Source organism: Microtus pennsylvanicus, chromosome 2, assembly GCF_037038515.1.
Source record: "Microtus pennsylvanicus isolate mMicPen1 chromosome 2, mMicPen1.hap1, whole genome shotgun sequence".
In the NCBI taxonomy this organism is placed as follows: Eukaryota; Metazoa; Chordata; class Mammalia; order Rodentia; family Cricetidae; genus Microtus; species Microtus pennsylvanicus.
Window position 1 is genome coordinate 129,722,910 of NC_134580.1, and position 17,801 is coordinate 129,740,710.

A 17,801-nucleotide genomic window follows, 5' to 3' on the forward strand; every position below is an offset into this window, starting at 1 on the left:
TCGGAGACGGTGATTACGTGCCGGCCGCTCGCTGCGCGCGGGAGGCGGGTCTGAGGTGCAGGCCGCTCCAGGATAGGACGCAGCCTGGTGCGGAAGGGGCGGGCCGGGCCGGGAGGCGGTGCTTCGCGTGAGCGCCCTCAGGCCGGGCTTCCGCGTGCGTTGGTCGGGGCGCGGGAGTGCGCGGCGGGGGCGTGCCGGGGCCGTCCGGGGGGCGGGGCGGTGCGCGGCCTAACGGCGGCGGCGGCGCTGGTGCGGGCGAGTTCGGCGGGTGCAGGTCCCGGCCTGCGCCTGCGGAGGACTCGGGCGGTGGGTCGAAGCGGGTGGCGCTCGCGGCAGGCTGCGTTCCGCGATGGTGGGCGTCCCCGGAGCAGCCGCCTTCCAGCGTAAGTGGAGCGGGAAGGCGGGAGGCTGAGGGGTGTGTGTGGAGGGGCCTGCTGCTCCATAGGCGCTAGGCTCCGCAGAGGCCCCCGGTGGGAGGCCCGCGCGGGGAAACTGAGGCCGGGAGTAGGGTGCTATATCCAAGGTCACGCGACTCTCCTGGCCTTCGCGGGCTCTCGGGACCACCCCGATGCTTCATGCGGCGCGGCGGGGCGCGGGGCTCCGGGTGCTAGCGGGACTGTGCGGAGCGGCCTTGGATATCAGGCCTGGCGGGCGCCCTGTGGACTGGCCGCGAGAGAAGTATTGTTTTGTTTTCGCGGCATTGGGGCCGAAAGTCCGGTCCGGGGAAACCGTAGGCACGCTGGATTTGGAGCGACGTGTGGTAGATGTTGGAAGACGCGGGACTGGTGTTCCGGAGGGGCCTGTTGAGTGCAGGCTCTGGGGTCGGACAGCTTGGGTTCACATCCCGGCTTCCCCCGTGTACAGGCTGTGACCTTGGCGATCCTGGAGGAGTCTCAGTTGCTCTGTCTGAAAATTGGGTTGTGAGGAACGTTCTGTGAATTGCTGTAGTTGGGTTTAGTGAGCCCAGTAGATTGCCCTCCACACACAGTTGCACATCACAGAAGTGTGATAAACCATTCTGTGTGCACCTCGGAAAAGTCTGAAATTAGGATTTAGTTGTGTATTTTTTTTAGATGTCTTTGCCTAGTCCTACAGGGTCACCGAGTTGTGTTTTTATTCTTACCCCCGTTTTGCCCTTTCATGTATCCGATGTTTTTCTAGAATTGTAAGATCCTTGCAGGAGGGATTGTATCATTTAATAAGAACAATAAAAACTTAATTGTCATTAAAATAGCAGTAATAGTCAACATTACTTGAGCAGCAGGCGTATTGCATTCGATTCATTTAATATTTATTAAATCATCTCTTAAGTACAAAGTATCACTCTAGGCCGGGAGGATATGGCAACAAAGTAGATTCTGGATTTGAGTTTGAGAGGAGACTCACGTAAACTGTTCTGTGGATTTTCCTTTGTTGATGCTGAATGACACCCTAAAAAGAGGTTTTTGAGGCACTTTTGGGGCAGGTGGATCACTGAGTTTGATCTACACAGCCAGTACCAGGCCAGTCAGGGCTATATAGTGAGGCCCTGTCTCAAAAAAAAAAAAAACATAAAAAAACCTAAGAAGTAAATGAAGACTAAAATGAGTTATTTGAGCATGTCCATTGTGCAGGAGATAAAATGAGAGGTATTGAGAACTCTGTGCCCTACTCCCAGAGCCTTGTTCTTGAGCACTTAAAAGGGAGGTTTTTATACAGCCTCATTCTTGGGCACTCATCCACATTGAAGAAATACAAGATAGATTCACCCGATAATCCCTTCGTAGTCCTGTACTGTTGCTGCTTATGATGGTATGGTGGAGGCAGACCAGGTAAACCTTAGGTCTGGCAAAGATTCCATTATATTTGGAAAGTGGAACATCCTTTGTTTGTTTTGGTTTTTTGAAACAGGGTTTCTCTGTAGCTTTGGAGCCTGTCCTAGAACTAGCTATTGTAGACCAGGCTGGCCTTGAACTCAGAGCTACCTGCCTCTGCCTCCTGAGTTCTAGGATTAAAGGCATGTGTCACCACAGCTCGGCTGAAACAACCTTTTATCTGAATTTAAATTTATTTACTTAGCAGTATTGGGAATTGGATTTAGGGCCTTATACTTTATGCTGTATACTGAATTGTATCCCAGCCTTCTTTATTTTCAGATTGGATTTTACTAAGTTGCCCAGCCAACTTATAATTCTCTCTCAGTTGTACAGTAGCTAAGAATACAGGCAAGTGTCACTTGGTCCAGCTGACCTAAGAAATTTCCATGTTGAGTATGGTGAAAGCCTATGTAATCCCAGCACTCAGGAGGCTCAGGCAGGGAGATGTGAGTTTGAGGTCAGCCCAAGCTATGCAGGGAGGCTGTCTGGAAAAACAACAAAAGCCAAGAAGTACCACTTTTTGGTGTGTTATATAACTAAGTTTCTTTCTTTCTTTCGTTCTTTCTTTCTTTTTTCTTTTTTTTCTTTTTCTCTTTTTGAGACAGGGCTTCTCTGTGTAATAGCCTTAGTTGTTCTGGAACTTGCTCTGTAGACCAGGCTGGCCTGGAACTCACAGAGATTTGCCTCCCTCCGTCTCCCCAAGTGCTGGGATCAAAGGCGTGTGATGTGTGACTCTATGCCTGGCATGACCTCCAACTCTTAATCTTGCCTCGTTCCTGAATACTGGGAATACAGATGTTCACTGTCATATCCTACTCGACTTTTACTTTAGTTCAGAATCATTTAATAAATTACGCTGGGGCTGGAGAGATGGCTCAGAGGTTAGGAGCACTGGCATCTCTTTCTGAGTTCAATTCCCAGCAACCACATGGTAGCTCACAACCATCTGCAATGAGATCTGGGGCCTTCTTCTTGCCTGTAGTACAGGCATATGTGCAGGCAGAATGCTGTATATATAATAAATAAATTTTTTAAAAAATTACACTGAAATGTGTTTGTTTGAGTGCTTTCTTTCATTAAAATAGGATCTTACAATAACCATGGCCTAGGCCAGGCCTACCTCCTGCTCAGCTTCTTCAGAGCTATGGCATTACAGGCATGTGTCCTTTCAGTGGCTCGATGTTGACCATCTGCTGCTCCAGAAGTTTGCCTACAGTTTTCTTCTCTCTCTCTCTCTCTCTCTTCTTTCTTTCTTTCTTTCTTTCTTTCTTTCTTTCTTTCTTTCTTTCCTTCCTTCCTTCCTTCCTTCCTTCCTTCTTTCTTTCTTTCTTTCTTTCTTTCTTTCGTATTTCAAGACAGCATTTTTCTTTGCATCCTTGGCTGTTCTGAGACTAGCTCTTGTAGACCAGACTGGCCTTGAATTAAGAGATCTGCCTGCCTCTGCTTCCTGAGTGCTGGGATTAAAGGCATGCGCCACCACCTCCCGGCCCTGGCCAGTGTTTTTAACTATAGTCCTGGGGAAAGAAAGAAGGAAAGAACTCAGTCCTCAGTCAAGAGTCCCTAGGGAAATAACTGTAGGTAACACTTTGTCCTTTGGTGTTCATGCCATTGGGATGAATGGCTAAGTTTGGCTACAATGCATGAATATTTTACGCTTTATTTTTTTCCTGGCAGTGCTAGTCAAACAACCACAACAGCAGCCAGGGCCTCTTAATCCTGGTGCCATTGGGATGGAGATCATTTTATAGTGGTTCTTACCCCTTGACTCATACACTTGAAAAAAAGTATACCAACTAGGTTGGCACAATGCCTTTAATCCCAGCACTGGAGAGGCAGGGAAAGGTAGATACCTGTGGGTTCAAGGCCAGCTTAGTCTACAGACCTGGTTTTAGGACAGCTAGAACTATTAAACAGAGAAACCCTGTCTCAAAAAAAAAATGGAATTTGCATTGTAAACCAGGCTGGCATTCATTACTATAAAAAGATGTAAGGGTGTAAGAATAAGACTTGTCCTCTTTGGTTTTTCGAGACAGGGTTTCTCTGTAGCTTTGGAGCCTGTCTTAGAACTAGCTCTTGTAAACCAGGTTGGCCTTGAACTCACAGAGATCCACCTGCCTCTGCCTCCCGAATGCTGAAATAAAAGGCCTGTGCCACCACCGCCTGGCAAGACTTGTCCTCTTGAGAAACCTTTCCCTTATGTGGCATAGAGCTATCAGCATAACAGAGACATGAAAATGCCCCAAAGAGATCCTGATGAGGATGAACACCTAAGTACTTTCTGTTCTCTACTCCAGGTCCACTGCTGGTTTGCACCCATTTTCGGGTTGATTTAGTTACTTTTTACCTCTGAGATGGTCAGATTATGTTCCTACTCCTTTTTATTGGTATTCCTCCTCCCTGACTGGATTACCCTAAACTCCTACTTTCAGCATAACTCATGCTGATTTCAAACTCCTCATCTTCCCGACTCACTTTTCAGGTGCCAAGTTTAGAAACAGAAGCCCCCCATGCCTGAACAGGATTGCCAGAATTACTCTAGAGATGAATGGGAAAGAAAAGGCAGTATTTGTATAATAGCACACACCTGTAATCCCAGCATTTGGGACATTGAGGCAGGAGAAATATTGTAAGTGCCAGGCCAGCCTGGGTTCTGTCTCAAAAAAAAAATAACAAAGGGCGGTAGTGGTGGATATTAAACAATAATTTAGCCAGGCCTGATTTACAGAGTGAGTGCCAGGACAGCCAGGGCTACAAGGAGAAACCCTGGATCAATAAAAACAAAGCAAAGATTTGACTCTTGCTGGGCATGGTGATAGGTGCCTGTAATCCCACTTTTTGGAAGGCTGAGGTAGGATGGAGGTTTTGAGGCCTCTCTGTGCTGTGTAGTCAGACTCTGTCTTAAGATGGGGGAAGCCAAATGAAGAACTAAAAGGATTTGGTTCTCCCTTCTGTTTTGAATTGCTATAATTAAATGCAGAAATTAAAGCAAAATTCACAATGACCAATGTAAAATTCTGAATTTATAGCTCTGGAATTGGCAGACTTTAAATTAAATTAGCTGATGGCAACAAATATGTAATCTAAACTCCAGCAGCTCAACTGAAATGTTACTATCAGGCATGCACACATGCCTTGACACACAATTTTGACCTTTTCTCTTTAAAAAAATTTTTTTTTGCCTCATTCCTTTATTTTGATCATCATGTAGAGGTCTTGCCTGCTTTTAATTTTTAAAAACCACATGAGAACAAACATTCACATAGCACAGATTTATTCATTTAGATCTCATATCCCTAGAGCAACAGTAAACACGCCCACATTTTCCTGGAATTCACAACACTCCTGACCACCACTGCCACCCCCATCCCATAAAAGCTAATATACCAGTTGTATTTTTCTGCACAATGAAAATGAGAAAAGTTTTCCTCGTCTTCAGTACTTTGTTTCTTTCTAGAAAAGTGGTGTCAGCCTTCAGAAGTGACAGGCAGAAACAAGTCCTCTTTTCTCCTTTTCTTTTAGTTTTACGCAGGAATTAAGTTACAGGAGTGAACTACCACATTCAGTTTAACCTCTCTAATCCATCTTTCCTTCCTTCCTTCCATCTTTCCTTCCTTCCTTCTTTCCTTCCTTCCATCTTTCCTTCCTTCCATCTTTCTTTCCTTCCTTCCTTTCTTCCTTCCTTCCTTCCTTCCTTCCTTCCTTCCTTCCTTTCTTCCTTCCTTCCTTCCTTATCTATCTTTATTTTTTATTGTTTGAGGAAGGGTTTCCTGTGTAGTCCTGGCTGTTCTGTAACTCACTTTGTAGACCAGGCTGGCCTTAACCCAGAGATTCAGCCTGCCTCTGCCTCCTGAGTGCTGGGATTAAAGGCAATATTTGTTTAAAAGCACACGCCTTTAATCCCAACATTTGGGATATTGAGGCATGAGGATTATTACATGTGCCATTTCAGCCTGGGCTCTCAAAAAACAATGAAAAAGAGGGGGTGGATATTAAACAATAACTTGTAGTTGGATTTGATCTACAGGTTTTTTTAAGATTATGTTTTTGTTTATTTATTTATTTAGTAGCTGTATTGGGAATTAAATCTAGGACCATGTCCATGCTGGGCAAGCACTTTATCACTGAGCTGTACCTTGTGTCCCTTTTACTTTTTATTTTATAGTTTTTTGTTTTGTTTTTTTTTTGAGACAGGCTTTTCTCTGTGTAACAGCCCTGGCTATCCTGGAACTCACTCTGTAGATCAGCCTTTCTCTGCTTCCCAAGTACTGGGATTAAAGGCATGTGCCACTACTGCCGGATACTGTTTTGTTTTTTTGAGACAAAGTTTCTCTGTGTAACAGCTCTTAGCTGTATAAGAACTAGCTGAGTAGACCAGGCTGGCCTTGAACTCAGAGATCCAGCCTGCCTCTGGATCCCAGAGTTCAAGGGATTAAAGGTGTGTACCAGTGCTGCCTGGCACAGGCAGTGATCTTGAGGAGCAACATCAGTTTGACCTCTTTCCCCATCCATCTATTCATCCACAAGGCTTTATTTATAAAGTTATAGCCCTACCTGTATATATAAGTACACACAGCATACACACACACGTACCACACATACACACTTATTGTGGCGCTACGTGTCAAACTTATGGATCTTAGATAATAGGTTCTACCACTAAAACAAATCCTCTCTATTTTAGTGGTTGGTTGGTTTGCTGTTTCATCCTATAGTACACAGACTGAACTCGGTAGCAACTTTTCTGCTCTAATCTCTCAAATGCTGGTGTTACAGTAGAGAGCAACTGTCTTCTGCTTATCTTAGTTTTTTTTTTATCATTTGGTTTATGTGTATGGTGTTCAGTCTATGTGTATTTCTTTGTACTATATATTTGCCTGGGGCCCAGAAGATCTTGGTTTCTAGCCCTTGGGACTAGAATTACAGACAATTGAGTTGTGAGCCACCATTTGGGTTCTAGAAACCAACCTGAGTCTTCTCAGGGATAACAACAATACTCTTTAACAGCTGAGCCATTTTTCCTGCCAATTTTTTTTTTTACAGTGCTAATAGGCCTTGAGTTTGTTAAGTACTCTTATCACTGAACTATAGCCTCAGAATCTTACTGTTTTTGAGATAGGACCTTCCTATGTAACCCACGCTAGCCTGGAAGTGGCTGTGTAGCCTCTGTGCTATGATCTTCCCACTTCTGCCTCCCAGGTAATGAGTTACAACTGTGTGCAACAATCTCAGGCTTTATTTTAGTTTTTGAGACAAGTGTTCACTCTGATTTGGACTAGTCTCCTATTTGTGGATTAAAGTGTTCTCCACCCAAATACTGGCACTGCAGGTATACACCACTGTGCACAGCTCCTGATTGTATCTGTATTACTGTTTTTTTTAAATAGGTTTTTTTTTTGTTTGTTTGTTTTTTGTTTTTCGAGACAGGGTTTCTCTGTGGCTTTGGAGCCTGTCCTGGGACTAGCTCTGTAGACCAGGCTAATCTCGAACTCACAGAGATCTGCCAGTCTCTGCCTCCCGAGTGCTGGGATTAAAGGCCTGTGCCACCATCGCCCGGCCTAATTAGGGTTTTTTTTTTTAAAGACAGTCTATATAGCCCAGGCTACCCTTGACTTCCTTGTATCCCAGAACTGGAACTGAAGGGTAGTTCCACTTCCTCAGCTTCCCTAGTGTGGAATCAAAGGTGTGTATGCTCCTGGTTCTATTCTATTTTACTTTTTAAGTTAAATTCATCACGATTTGGTTGGGGATATAGTTCAGTGATAAACACATTCTGGATTTGATCCTTTGTATATGCATAATGTTCCCAAGTTTAGGGTTGTTTTTTTTTTTTTTTGGATTTTTTTGAGACAGGGTTTCTCCGTAGCTTTTGGTTCCTGTCCTGGAACTAGCCCTTGTAGACCAGGCTGGCTGTGAACTCACAGAGACCCACCTGTCTCTGCCTCCCAAGTGCTGGGGTTGAAGGCGTGTGCTACCACTGCCTGGCCCAAATTTAGTTTTTTAAATATAGTTTTTGTTTTCAGTTTTTGGTCTTATAATCAGGGTCTTTCTTTGTAGCTTTGCTGTCCCGGAACACACTCTGTAGACCAGACTGTTCTTCAGCTTACAGAAATCTACCCGCCTCTGTCTCCTGAGCACTAGGATCGAATGTGTGCACCATCATGCCGAACTGTTTTTTTTTTTAAATATTTATTTGTTTATTTATTTATTATGCATACAATATTCTGTCTGCGTGCATGCCTGAAGAGGGCACCAGACCTCATTACAGATGGTTGTGAGTCACCATGTGGTTGCTGGGAATTGAACTCAGGACCTTTGGAAGACAAGGCAATGCTCTTAACCACTGAGCCATCTCTCCAGCCCATGCCCAACTATTTTTATTGTTTTGAAATTATGTGTAGGGGTGTGTGTGCGCATGCACATGCAGATGCCCAAATAAGCCAGATGCATTGGATTCCCTGGTGCTGAGAATTAGGGAGAGTTGTGAGGTGCCTCAGTGCTAGGAACTGAGCTGGGGTCCTGAGAAAAGCTCCAAGAACTTACAACAGCTAGGCCATCTCTCCAGCATACTCAAATTTATTTGATTGTTTTTTTTCCAAAGATAGACTTATTTATTATATATAGAGTGTTCTGGCATGTAGGGCACCAAATCTCATTATAGATGATTGTGAACCACCATGTAGTTGCTGAGAATTGAACACAGGACCTCTGGAAGAGCTGTCAGTGCTCTTACTTAACCTCTGAGACATCTCTCCAGCCCCCCTCAAGTTTATTTATTATTATTATTTTGGGTTTTTTGAGACAGGGTTTCCCTGTGTGGCAGTCCTAGTTGTCCTGGAACTAGCTGTTGTAGATCAGGCTGGCCTCGAACTCACAGATATCCACCTGCCTCCCCCCCCCCCCCCCGCCAGTGCTGGGAATAAAGGTGTGCGCCACCACCACCCAGCTCAAGTTTATTTATTTTTATTTATTTATTTTTTTGCTTTTTCGAGACAGGGTTTCTCTGTGGTTTTGGAGCCTGTCCTGGAACTAGCTCTTGTAGACTAGGCTGGTCTCGAACTCACAGAGATCTGCCTGCCTCTGCCTCCCAAGTGCTGGGAATAAAGGTGTGCGCCACCACCGCCCAGCGTCAAGTTTATTTTTTTAAGTGACTGGAAAAAAACACATAAAAATTGTACATGTTAGTTGGGTGACATGTTTTGAACGATTTTATACTTGAAGAGATCACTCTGCTTCTGGAGAAAACATTTTGTGAGTCAAGGATGGGACCTGCAATATGAAGTAAGACATTGCTGATTTAGGCTAAGAGAGGGAGGTGACCGCTTTGGATCAGAATATTAGCAGTGGGTCTAGAAATAGTTGCATTCACAACTATCTACCTTTTTTGAGATTCAGATTTTTTTTTTAATTTTTTATTCTTTCGAGACAGGATTTCTCTGTGTAACTGCCATGACTGTCCGGAACTAGCTTTGTAGACCAGGCTGCCCTTGAACTCACAGAGATCTGTCAGCCTTAAAGGAGTGCACCACCATTGCCCAGCTGAGATTCAGAGTATTTTGGAGGTGTGGTTTGTAGGTGTCCATCCGTCCATCCGTAGTCGTCTTGCTCCTTCCCCTTTTAATGTGTGTGATGTGTGTGCATAGGCACAAATACTTCTGCTCTGTTTTGTTTTGGCTTTCATAACTGCTTCTCTTAGAAGGGCTTTCCTTTTTAGGTTCAAGTTTGTTAAAGACTGGTCTTTAAAGACAGGTCTTCAGAGACTTCTTCAGTAACTGTGTAGATGCATCTTGCCACTGTCAGGGCAATCACTAAATAACGGATCTTCCCTTGGATCTTGTTCTTTTCAGTCATCAACCACCTCAAACGAGATGGTGCCAGGATTTCTTTCTTTTTGAAGTGCTTTGACAATACCGATGTCTTCTCTAACAACCCTCTGTGGTTATGAAAGTGGGTTGGAGTTTTGGGACTTTATCATGGCTTGGTGCAAAATTCATTGATCCTCTTCAAATTGTTTCTGGTAAACCTAAGAGACAAGGAAGCATTTCTTTCCTATAACCTAAAACAATATCCCACTTCCAGGCACAGGCCTTGGAGGCTCCCTCTGATTACTGCTTCACCAGTGTACAGCAGCACCCCACAGTAAGTGCTCTTAGCTGCTGATCTTTCTTTCTAGGACCTGTTTTCCCTATTTGATTTGAATTTTTGGGTATTGCAAGTTCAGAAAGCTATATTGCCATCTCATATTCAGTTTTGTGACTGAATGGGATTTGTGACAGTTTAATATGCTGGTGACTGACATGAAATCATCTGTCAGCTGATGAATTTTTAATTTGCACAAGAAATAAATCACTGGGTATGGTGGTGTACAGGTTTAATCTCAGCACTCTAGTCCGTAATTGCAGTTTTAAGTGTGTCTGTTGGTAGGTGCAATGTGAGTGCAGGTGTGTGAGCTGCCCCACATGGGTGCTGGGAACTGAACTTGGGTCCTCTTGAGCAGTAATTTCTGTTAACTGCTGAGGCATCTCTCCAGCCCCTGAATTTGCTGGTAGTGATCAGTCTTTTCAAACCATTTTTACGTTTGTTGAAGTGGGTGTGATGCCACCTGTGGAGGTCAAAGAACAGTTCCTGTGAGTTGGTTCTTTCTTACCATGTGGTTCCAGGGGATGGAATTCAGGTCATCAGACTTGATGACAAGCACCTTTACTGCTGAGCAATCTTTCTGGCACTCTGCCTGTCATTTTGTTTTGTTGAGACAGGGTTTCTCTGTATAGCTTGGCTGTGTAGACTAGTCACAGAAATTGACTTGACTCTGCTGCTGAGAGCTGGGTTTTAAGGTGTGCTACCCAGCCTATGCCTGGCATTTAAAAATGATTTTGTCGGGACTGGAGAGATGGCTAAGGTTAAGAGCACTGCCTGATCTTCCAAAGGTCCTGAGTTCAATTCCCAACACCCACTTGGTGGCTTACAACCATCTATAATGAGATCTGTACCCTCTTCTGGCCTGCAGTCATTCATACAGGCAGAACACTGCATACACAATCAATTAATCAAACAATAATTTTTTTTTTCTTTAAGGCAGGGTTTCTCTGTAGCTTTGAAGCCTGTTCCAGAACTTGCTCTGTAGACTAGGCTGGTCTCGAATTTGCAGAGACCCATCTGCCTCTGCCTCCTGAGTGCTGGGATTAAAGGCCCCGGCATAAATAAATAAATCTTAAAAGAAAGATTTTGTCTTATTTTTATTTCTATATTTTTAATTTTTTAAAAAAGGGTCTGACTATATTGCCCTGACTGGCTCAGGTGCTTGCTATGTAGATCAGGCTGGCCACCAAAAGTTATGATAGGTAAATAACTAAAACTCTAGGTAATCAGTTATCAATTTGGATATTATTATTATACTTTGAAATTAGAGTATTTGTATTTGGGAGATGATTTTGGTCTCTGTGTAGATAATAAGATGAAAATACTGATTTGGGCTTGCTGTCTTCATAGCTAGCATGTCTGTGTGCATGGAGTGGCTGTACTGAACCAGGTGTTTTACTTCAGCTGTACCATCTGTGGGAGCAGGTGGACAGATCCTCTGTCACCAGGAAAACACAGCTGGTGAGACTTGGAAGAGCTAATTGGTTGCTTTCCTAGCTCTTTCTAGTCAGATACCTGAATGCAGTTTACCTCAGCAGTGTGTTGATTTTGGTTAGAACATTAACAGCAAAAATGAACAAGAAAGTAAAAAGGTGTGAGTATGTACTGAAACATTTTCTGCTATTGTGTATTGTCCTGTCTCATCCTCCCAAATTCTGGGATTGCAGGGATTGCTCTGTGTTTTTGGATTGATACTGAGAAAAATAATTTAAGAGTTTATTTGTATTTAACTGTGTGTTTACATTCATGTATGTACTTATGCCTTTGGAGATTGATAGATGCATTTCTGGGGAGCCATTCACTTTGACATTTAAGTGTCTCTCTAATCAGTGATAGGCTAGACTGGCTGGTCATCAAATCCCGGGAGTGTGTCTGTCCCCGCCTTCTCAGAGTACACCACCACACCAGCTTTTTATGTTGATGTTAAAGGTCAAACCTGTCCTTACTCATGTGTGACAAATGCTTTACCAACTGAGCCATCTCTCCAGAACTTTATTTATCTTTTCAAAAGAGTTGTGTGGGTGCTGGTGGTGGATGTGTGCCCCCATGTGTGTAGCTTCAGAGGTTGGAAGAGAATATCAAGTATCTTGCTTTAATCACACTTTTTCTGAAACCCTTGAGTCATTGAACGCAGAGCTAGGCCCTCCTCTTTGTCCCAAACAGCACTGCCACACCTTATCTTTTTGTTTTGTTTGTTTGCTTTGAGTCAGGGTCTCGCTTTGGAGCCCTGACAATCCTAGAACATAATATGTAGACCAACTTCCAGAGTTCTACCTGCTTCTGGAACCTTTAAGAGCTAGGATTAAAGGCATGTACCAGCATGCCCTGCTTTTGTCCTCATTTTCATGCCCCCTGAATCTTAATGGGGGGTCTCTCTCTCTCTCTCTCTCTCTCTCTCTCTCTCTCTCTCTCTCTCTCTCTCTGTGTGTGTGTGTGTGTGTGTGTGTGTGTGTGTGTGTATGTATTGTGATATGATGTTATGCTCCTTGGACTCTTTGGGGGCCCACCACCCAGCTTTCAGATAAATCATGCACAGAGACTTATTCTTAGTTGTGAGTGCCTGGCCTTAACTTGGCTTGTTTTTTTTTTTGTTTTTTTGCCAGTGTTTCATAAATTATCCCAACTACCTTTTTGCCTCTGGGCTTTTTTCTTTCTCTATTTCTTTTTTTAAAAATCTTTTTATGGTTTATTTAACTTTATTTTATGTGCATTGGTGTGAAGGTGTCAGATCCCCTGGAACTGGATTTTCAGACAGTTGTGAGCTGCCATGTGGGTGCTGGGAATTGAACCTGGGTCCTCGGGAAGAGCACGCAATGCTCTTAACCGCTGAGCTATCTCTCCAGCCCCTCTATTTCTGTATACCTTTCTTTACTTCTTTCTTTAATGCTTGCTGTGTAGCTGGATGGCTGGCTCCTGATGTCCTCTCCTTGTTCTCCTCCTAGATTTCTTTCTGTTTATACTCTTTTTTTTTTTTTTTTTTTGGTTTTTTGAGACAAGGTTTCTCTGTGGTTTTGGAGCCTGTCCTGGAACTAGCTCTTGTAGACCAGGCTGGTCTCGAACTCACAGAGATCCACCTGCCTCTGCCTCCCAAGTGCTGGGATTAAAGGCGTGCGCCACCACCGCCCGGCTCTGTTTATACTCTTTACCTGCTAGCCCCTCCATTGCTTCTGCCTCCCTATTGGCTTTATTAGGACCAGCAGGTATTTTAGACAGGCACAGCAACATAGCTTCACAGAGTTAAACAAATGCAGCATAAACAAAAGTCATACACCTGAAAATAATATTTTCTAACATTTTGTTGTTGTTGTTGTTTTGTTTCCCTGGGTAGCCTTGGCAGGCTTGGAACTCACTTTGTAGACCAGGCTGGTCTTGAACTCATCTCTTGTGACAGCTCTATGTCTGCCTGCCTCTGCCTTCAAGTGCTGGGATTTAAGGTGTGTACCACAAAGTCCATTGAGGCACTATATTTTTTAATTCTTTGTATTCTTAAAAATAACCTAGCAAATGTATCTGGTGCTTGAAATAGTCATGGTTGTGCCATCCCTTTGGTGTCAGTGTAGTCGTATGTGAAGCGACAGCTATGCCCTGCAGTGGTGGAACACATCTCTGACTCAGGAGGCAGAGGCAGTGATGGATCTCTGTGAGTTCGGAGCTATTCTGGTCTACAGAGCAAGTTCCAGGACAGCCAGGGCTATCACACAGAAGAACCTGTCTCGGAAAACTGGGGGGGGGGGGGGGGGGAGTGACAGTTAAGCGTTTCTCTTTCAGTTCTCAGGATCAAATCTAAGGCTTTATTCATGGTGAAGATGATCTAAAACCAAGTTACATGTCCGGTCTTTGATTTGTTGAGAGAGGATCTCACTGTTGAGGTTTTTTTTTGGGTTGGGGTGGATACAAAGTTTCTCTGTGTGGTCCTGACTGTCCTAAACCAGGCTAGTCTCGAACTCAGAATCAGTCGCCTTCCTCTGCCCCGAGTGCTGGGATTAAAGGCATGGGTCTTTTTAAAGTCAGACTTTTATTTAAGATTCATTCGTTTTATGTGTGGGTATTTTGCTTTCATGCTATTATGTTGCCTGTCTGATGCCCTCGGAGATCAGAAGAGAATGTCAGATCCCTTGGAAGTGGGGTTACAGGTAGTTGTGAGCCAAAATGTGGGTGCTTAAAATAGAACCTGGGTTCTCTATAAGAGCTGCAAATGCTTTTAATTGCTGAGACATCTCTCCAGCCCCCTTCCCCTGCCTTTTTTTAAAAATGTGGTTTCCTACCCAGTAAGTCTTCTACCTAGCCCTTTTTTTTAAAAAAAAATTATTTATTTATTATGTATACAATATTCTGTCTGTGTGTCTGCCTGCAGGCCAGAAGAGGGCATCAGATCTCATTACAGATGGTTGTGAGCCACCAAGTGGTTGCTGGGAATTGAACTCAGGACCTTTGGAAGAGCAGGCAATGCTCTTAACTGCTGAGCCATCTCTCCAGCCCCCTAGCCCTTTATTTTTTAAACTTTTTTAGATAGTGTTTCATTATGTTGCCCAGGCAGGCCTGGAGCTGCTGGACCCAAGCAGTCTTTTTTGCCTCATGCTCTAGAGTTCAGAGTATAGGTCTGAGCCACCATGTCTGTTGGTTTTGTTTTTAAAACTATTTAATGTGTATGGGTGTTCTGACTGTATGTGTATATCTCTGCACCATCTTCGTGCAATGCCCATAAGTAGAAGAAGAAGGGTATTGGATTCTCTGGAACCTGAGAAACAGGTATGGGTGGTGGGGATTGAATTCTAGTCCTCTGGAAGAGCAGCCAGTGCTCTCACTGCTGAGCTACCTCTCCGGGTTCTATAATCTCTTTGGTTGTTTCAGGGAGGATTTTGCATTACCTATACTCATGCCTGAGTCTCCTAAGTGTTGGGGTTACAGGCATGCAATACCACGTCTAGCTTTATTGTTCTTTACTGTATTTTTCCTTCTTCTCCCTACTCTTGCCTTTTTTTGCCTCGAATTTACAACAGTCCTTTCTCAGTCTTCCAAGTACTAGGATTGCCGATATGTACAACGACAACAGATTTCATGCCTATTTCTCCCCCATTGGAAATAGGCTGCACAAGTAGTGTAGTCAAGGACAAGCAGAATCACTGTGCTTACGTGCTTATCATGCCTATTCTTGACCCAATTGTTGGAAGCATCAACAATTTCTGTTGGCTTTCCAGGAAAGTAAAGATTTTTTTTTTTTTCGAGACAGGGTTTCTCTTTATATAGCTTTTTATAGCTCTGACTGCCTAGGAACTTGTTCTGTAGATCAGGCAGACCTTGAACTCAGATCACCTGCCTCCATCTCCCAAGTGCTGAAACTGAAGTTGTTCATTACCATGCCTGGTTTAAGGATTTAAAAAAAAAAAAAAACAAGAAAAAAACCAGACTGGGCAGTGGTGGCACACGCCTTTAATCCTAGCACTTGGGAGGCAGAGGCAGGTGGATCTCTGTGAGTTCGAGACCAGCCTGGGCTACAAGAGCTAGTTCCAGGACAGGCTCCAAAGCCACAGAGAAACCCTGTCTCTAAAAACCAAAAAATAAATAAATAAAAAAAATAAACAGGATGAATAGGGATGAATTAAAGGTTGGGATATAGACTCACAGACAGCTGGCTTTACTAGTGTGGGTGCTGACGCTCTTGGTTTAGTCCTTAGGACTGCTTTTAAAAAGATGGAATTTAGAGCAAAGAGTTTTAGGGACTCTCAGGTTATAACACTTGTTTTGATGAAAGGATATGATTCGACAGTCAAAAATGGGGAATGATGGAAAGCGTGTGCAGACTGATTGGGCCACAGTTCCAGGTGTAGTGTCTGTAACAAAGGCTGGACGTGGGAAAGAGCAAGAGATGTCTGCAGAATAGCAAGTGTTGTCATTTAAGCCAGAAGCATCTGAGATTGTTAGAGAGGATCACCTTGTATTTGAGTATTTTGAAAAGCTATTTTTCTTGGACTGTTGCCCCATTATAAAAAGAGATTCTGTTGTAGGTCCACATCAAAACTGCTTCATTCGTTATTCCTTCTGGATCTTCCTAATAATGTCTGGAGTTACATTGGACTTCATGTGTTCCTGTGCAGAACAAAAGCACATGAGCCTTGAAGCCGTAGCATAAATAAGAGGCTTGTGCGGGTGGTGTGAAAGGAGCTCTCCCAGCCTCACATGCCTGGGTGGGCGAGCTACACTAATAGCTCCCAGCAGTTCTGAATCAGACATTGTGGAGCCAAGAGTCTAGCATTTGGAATTCCACTGCCTGTGTAAGGGTCTGTCTTTTATCCTCCAAACCGCCATTTGTTAAATGGCAGTGGACCTGTTGACAAGGGGGGAGACTGGCAAAGATCAAGTTAAAAGGGGGAAAAAGTTCAAAGATAGGAAAAAGACGAAGGTTTTAGTTATGTCTTTACCTCTTTACCTCCTTCTCCTCCACTTCCCCTTTGGAGACAGGATCTCATTATGTAGCCCTGGCTGGCCTGTACTGACTGTGTAGACTAGGCTGGCCTGGAACTCAAGAGATATCCAGCCTGCCTCTGCCTCCTCTCTGGGATCAACAGTGAAGGTAACCCCCCTGAGTGTTTGTTTTTTTTTCTTATGTATATTATTTACTTATTTAATATGCGGAAATTTCATTCCTGAAAGCTAGGCTTGGTGATACATGTCTTTAATTCCAGCACTTGGCAGTCAGAGGCAGGTGGATCTCTTGAGTTCGAGGGTGGTTTGATCTACCTACATAGTTCCAGAATGCTAGAGCTATGTATAGAGACCCTGCCTCAAAAAGAATAAATTTTTTTCTCTCTCTTTTTTTTTTTTTTGTGAATTGTGGGGAGGGCTGTGAATCAAACCTATGGGAATTTTTTTCTTGTTGTTTTTTGAAACAGGGTTTCTCAGTGTAGCTTTGGCTGTCCTGTAACTCTACTTGTAGATCAGGCTGGCCTCCAGCTCTCCTACTCACATAGATCCCCTGACTCTGCCTCCCAAATTCTGGTATTAAAGGCATGTGTCACTACCCCCAGCAAAGTTGTTGGGTTTTGTTTTGTTTTTTTTCCCTGTGGAAAAAAATTTTTTTTAAAAGATTTATTTATTTATTATGTATACAACATTCCTTCCATGTATGCTTGCATGCCAGAAGAGGGCACCAGATCTCATAGACGGCCGTGAGCCACCATGTGGTTGCTGGGAATTGAACTCAGGACCTCTGGAAGAGTAGTCAGTGCTCTTAACCTCTGAGCCATCTCTCCAGTTCCCCCCTGTGGAAAATTTTGAACCCAAAAAGTAGAATAGTGTACTGAATGCCCAGGAGTCTACAATCCAGCCACAGTGAGTGGCAGTTATCACTTAAAGAAGAGAAACTAGATCTCTGAGCGTTGGATGTGGGCTCCATACTTCTCCAGGTCTTGTCACCTTTGTTCTCAGACACCCCTGTTTCCTGTTTACTCTACAGAGTACCACATTTAGGCCTTTTAATAAGTGGTATGTTACTTAAACTCTCCTTTTGGGGGGTAGGGTTTGAGACAGGGTTATCTAGTCCTGGCTGTCCTCTAATTCAGAGACTCACCAGCCTCTGCCTCTGGAATACTGGGAGTAAAGGCGTACACCATCTGGCTTTGTTACTTAAACAGTTTGAGAAAAGTTATTCAAGTTCAGTTTTGGGGCCAGAAAAAAAGTAATTCTATCAGGAGGGCACCCATTCAAAGCACTGTAAGCCATCTTTTAGCTCTTTTTCATTGAGTGAGTGCATGCTGTTAATCTTAAAATAGAATATGCTTTATATATGTTCTTTCTTTCTTGATCAATTTG

At 43.7% G+C, this 17,801-nt stretch overlaps 1 protein-coding gene across 2 annotated transcripts in view; it reads left to right on the forward strand.

Moving 5' to 3' along the window:
* Positions 1-213: 213 nt before the first annotated feature.
* The window catches only part of Cbfa2t2 (CBFA2/RUNX1 partner transcriptional co-repressor 2), a 97,706-nt gene continuing 80,118 nt past the window's right edge, over positions 214-17,801 (forward strand). For both annotated transcript variants that reach the window (XM_075962622.1, XM_075962623.1), the window contains exon 1: positions 214-383. In XM_075962622.1, coding sequence (XP_075818737.1) covers positions 350-383 — 34 coding nt within the window. In that variant the 5' untranslated portion in view covers positions 214-349. The remainder of the gene's footprint in view (positions 384-17,801) is intronic.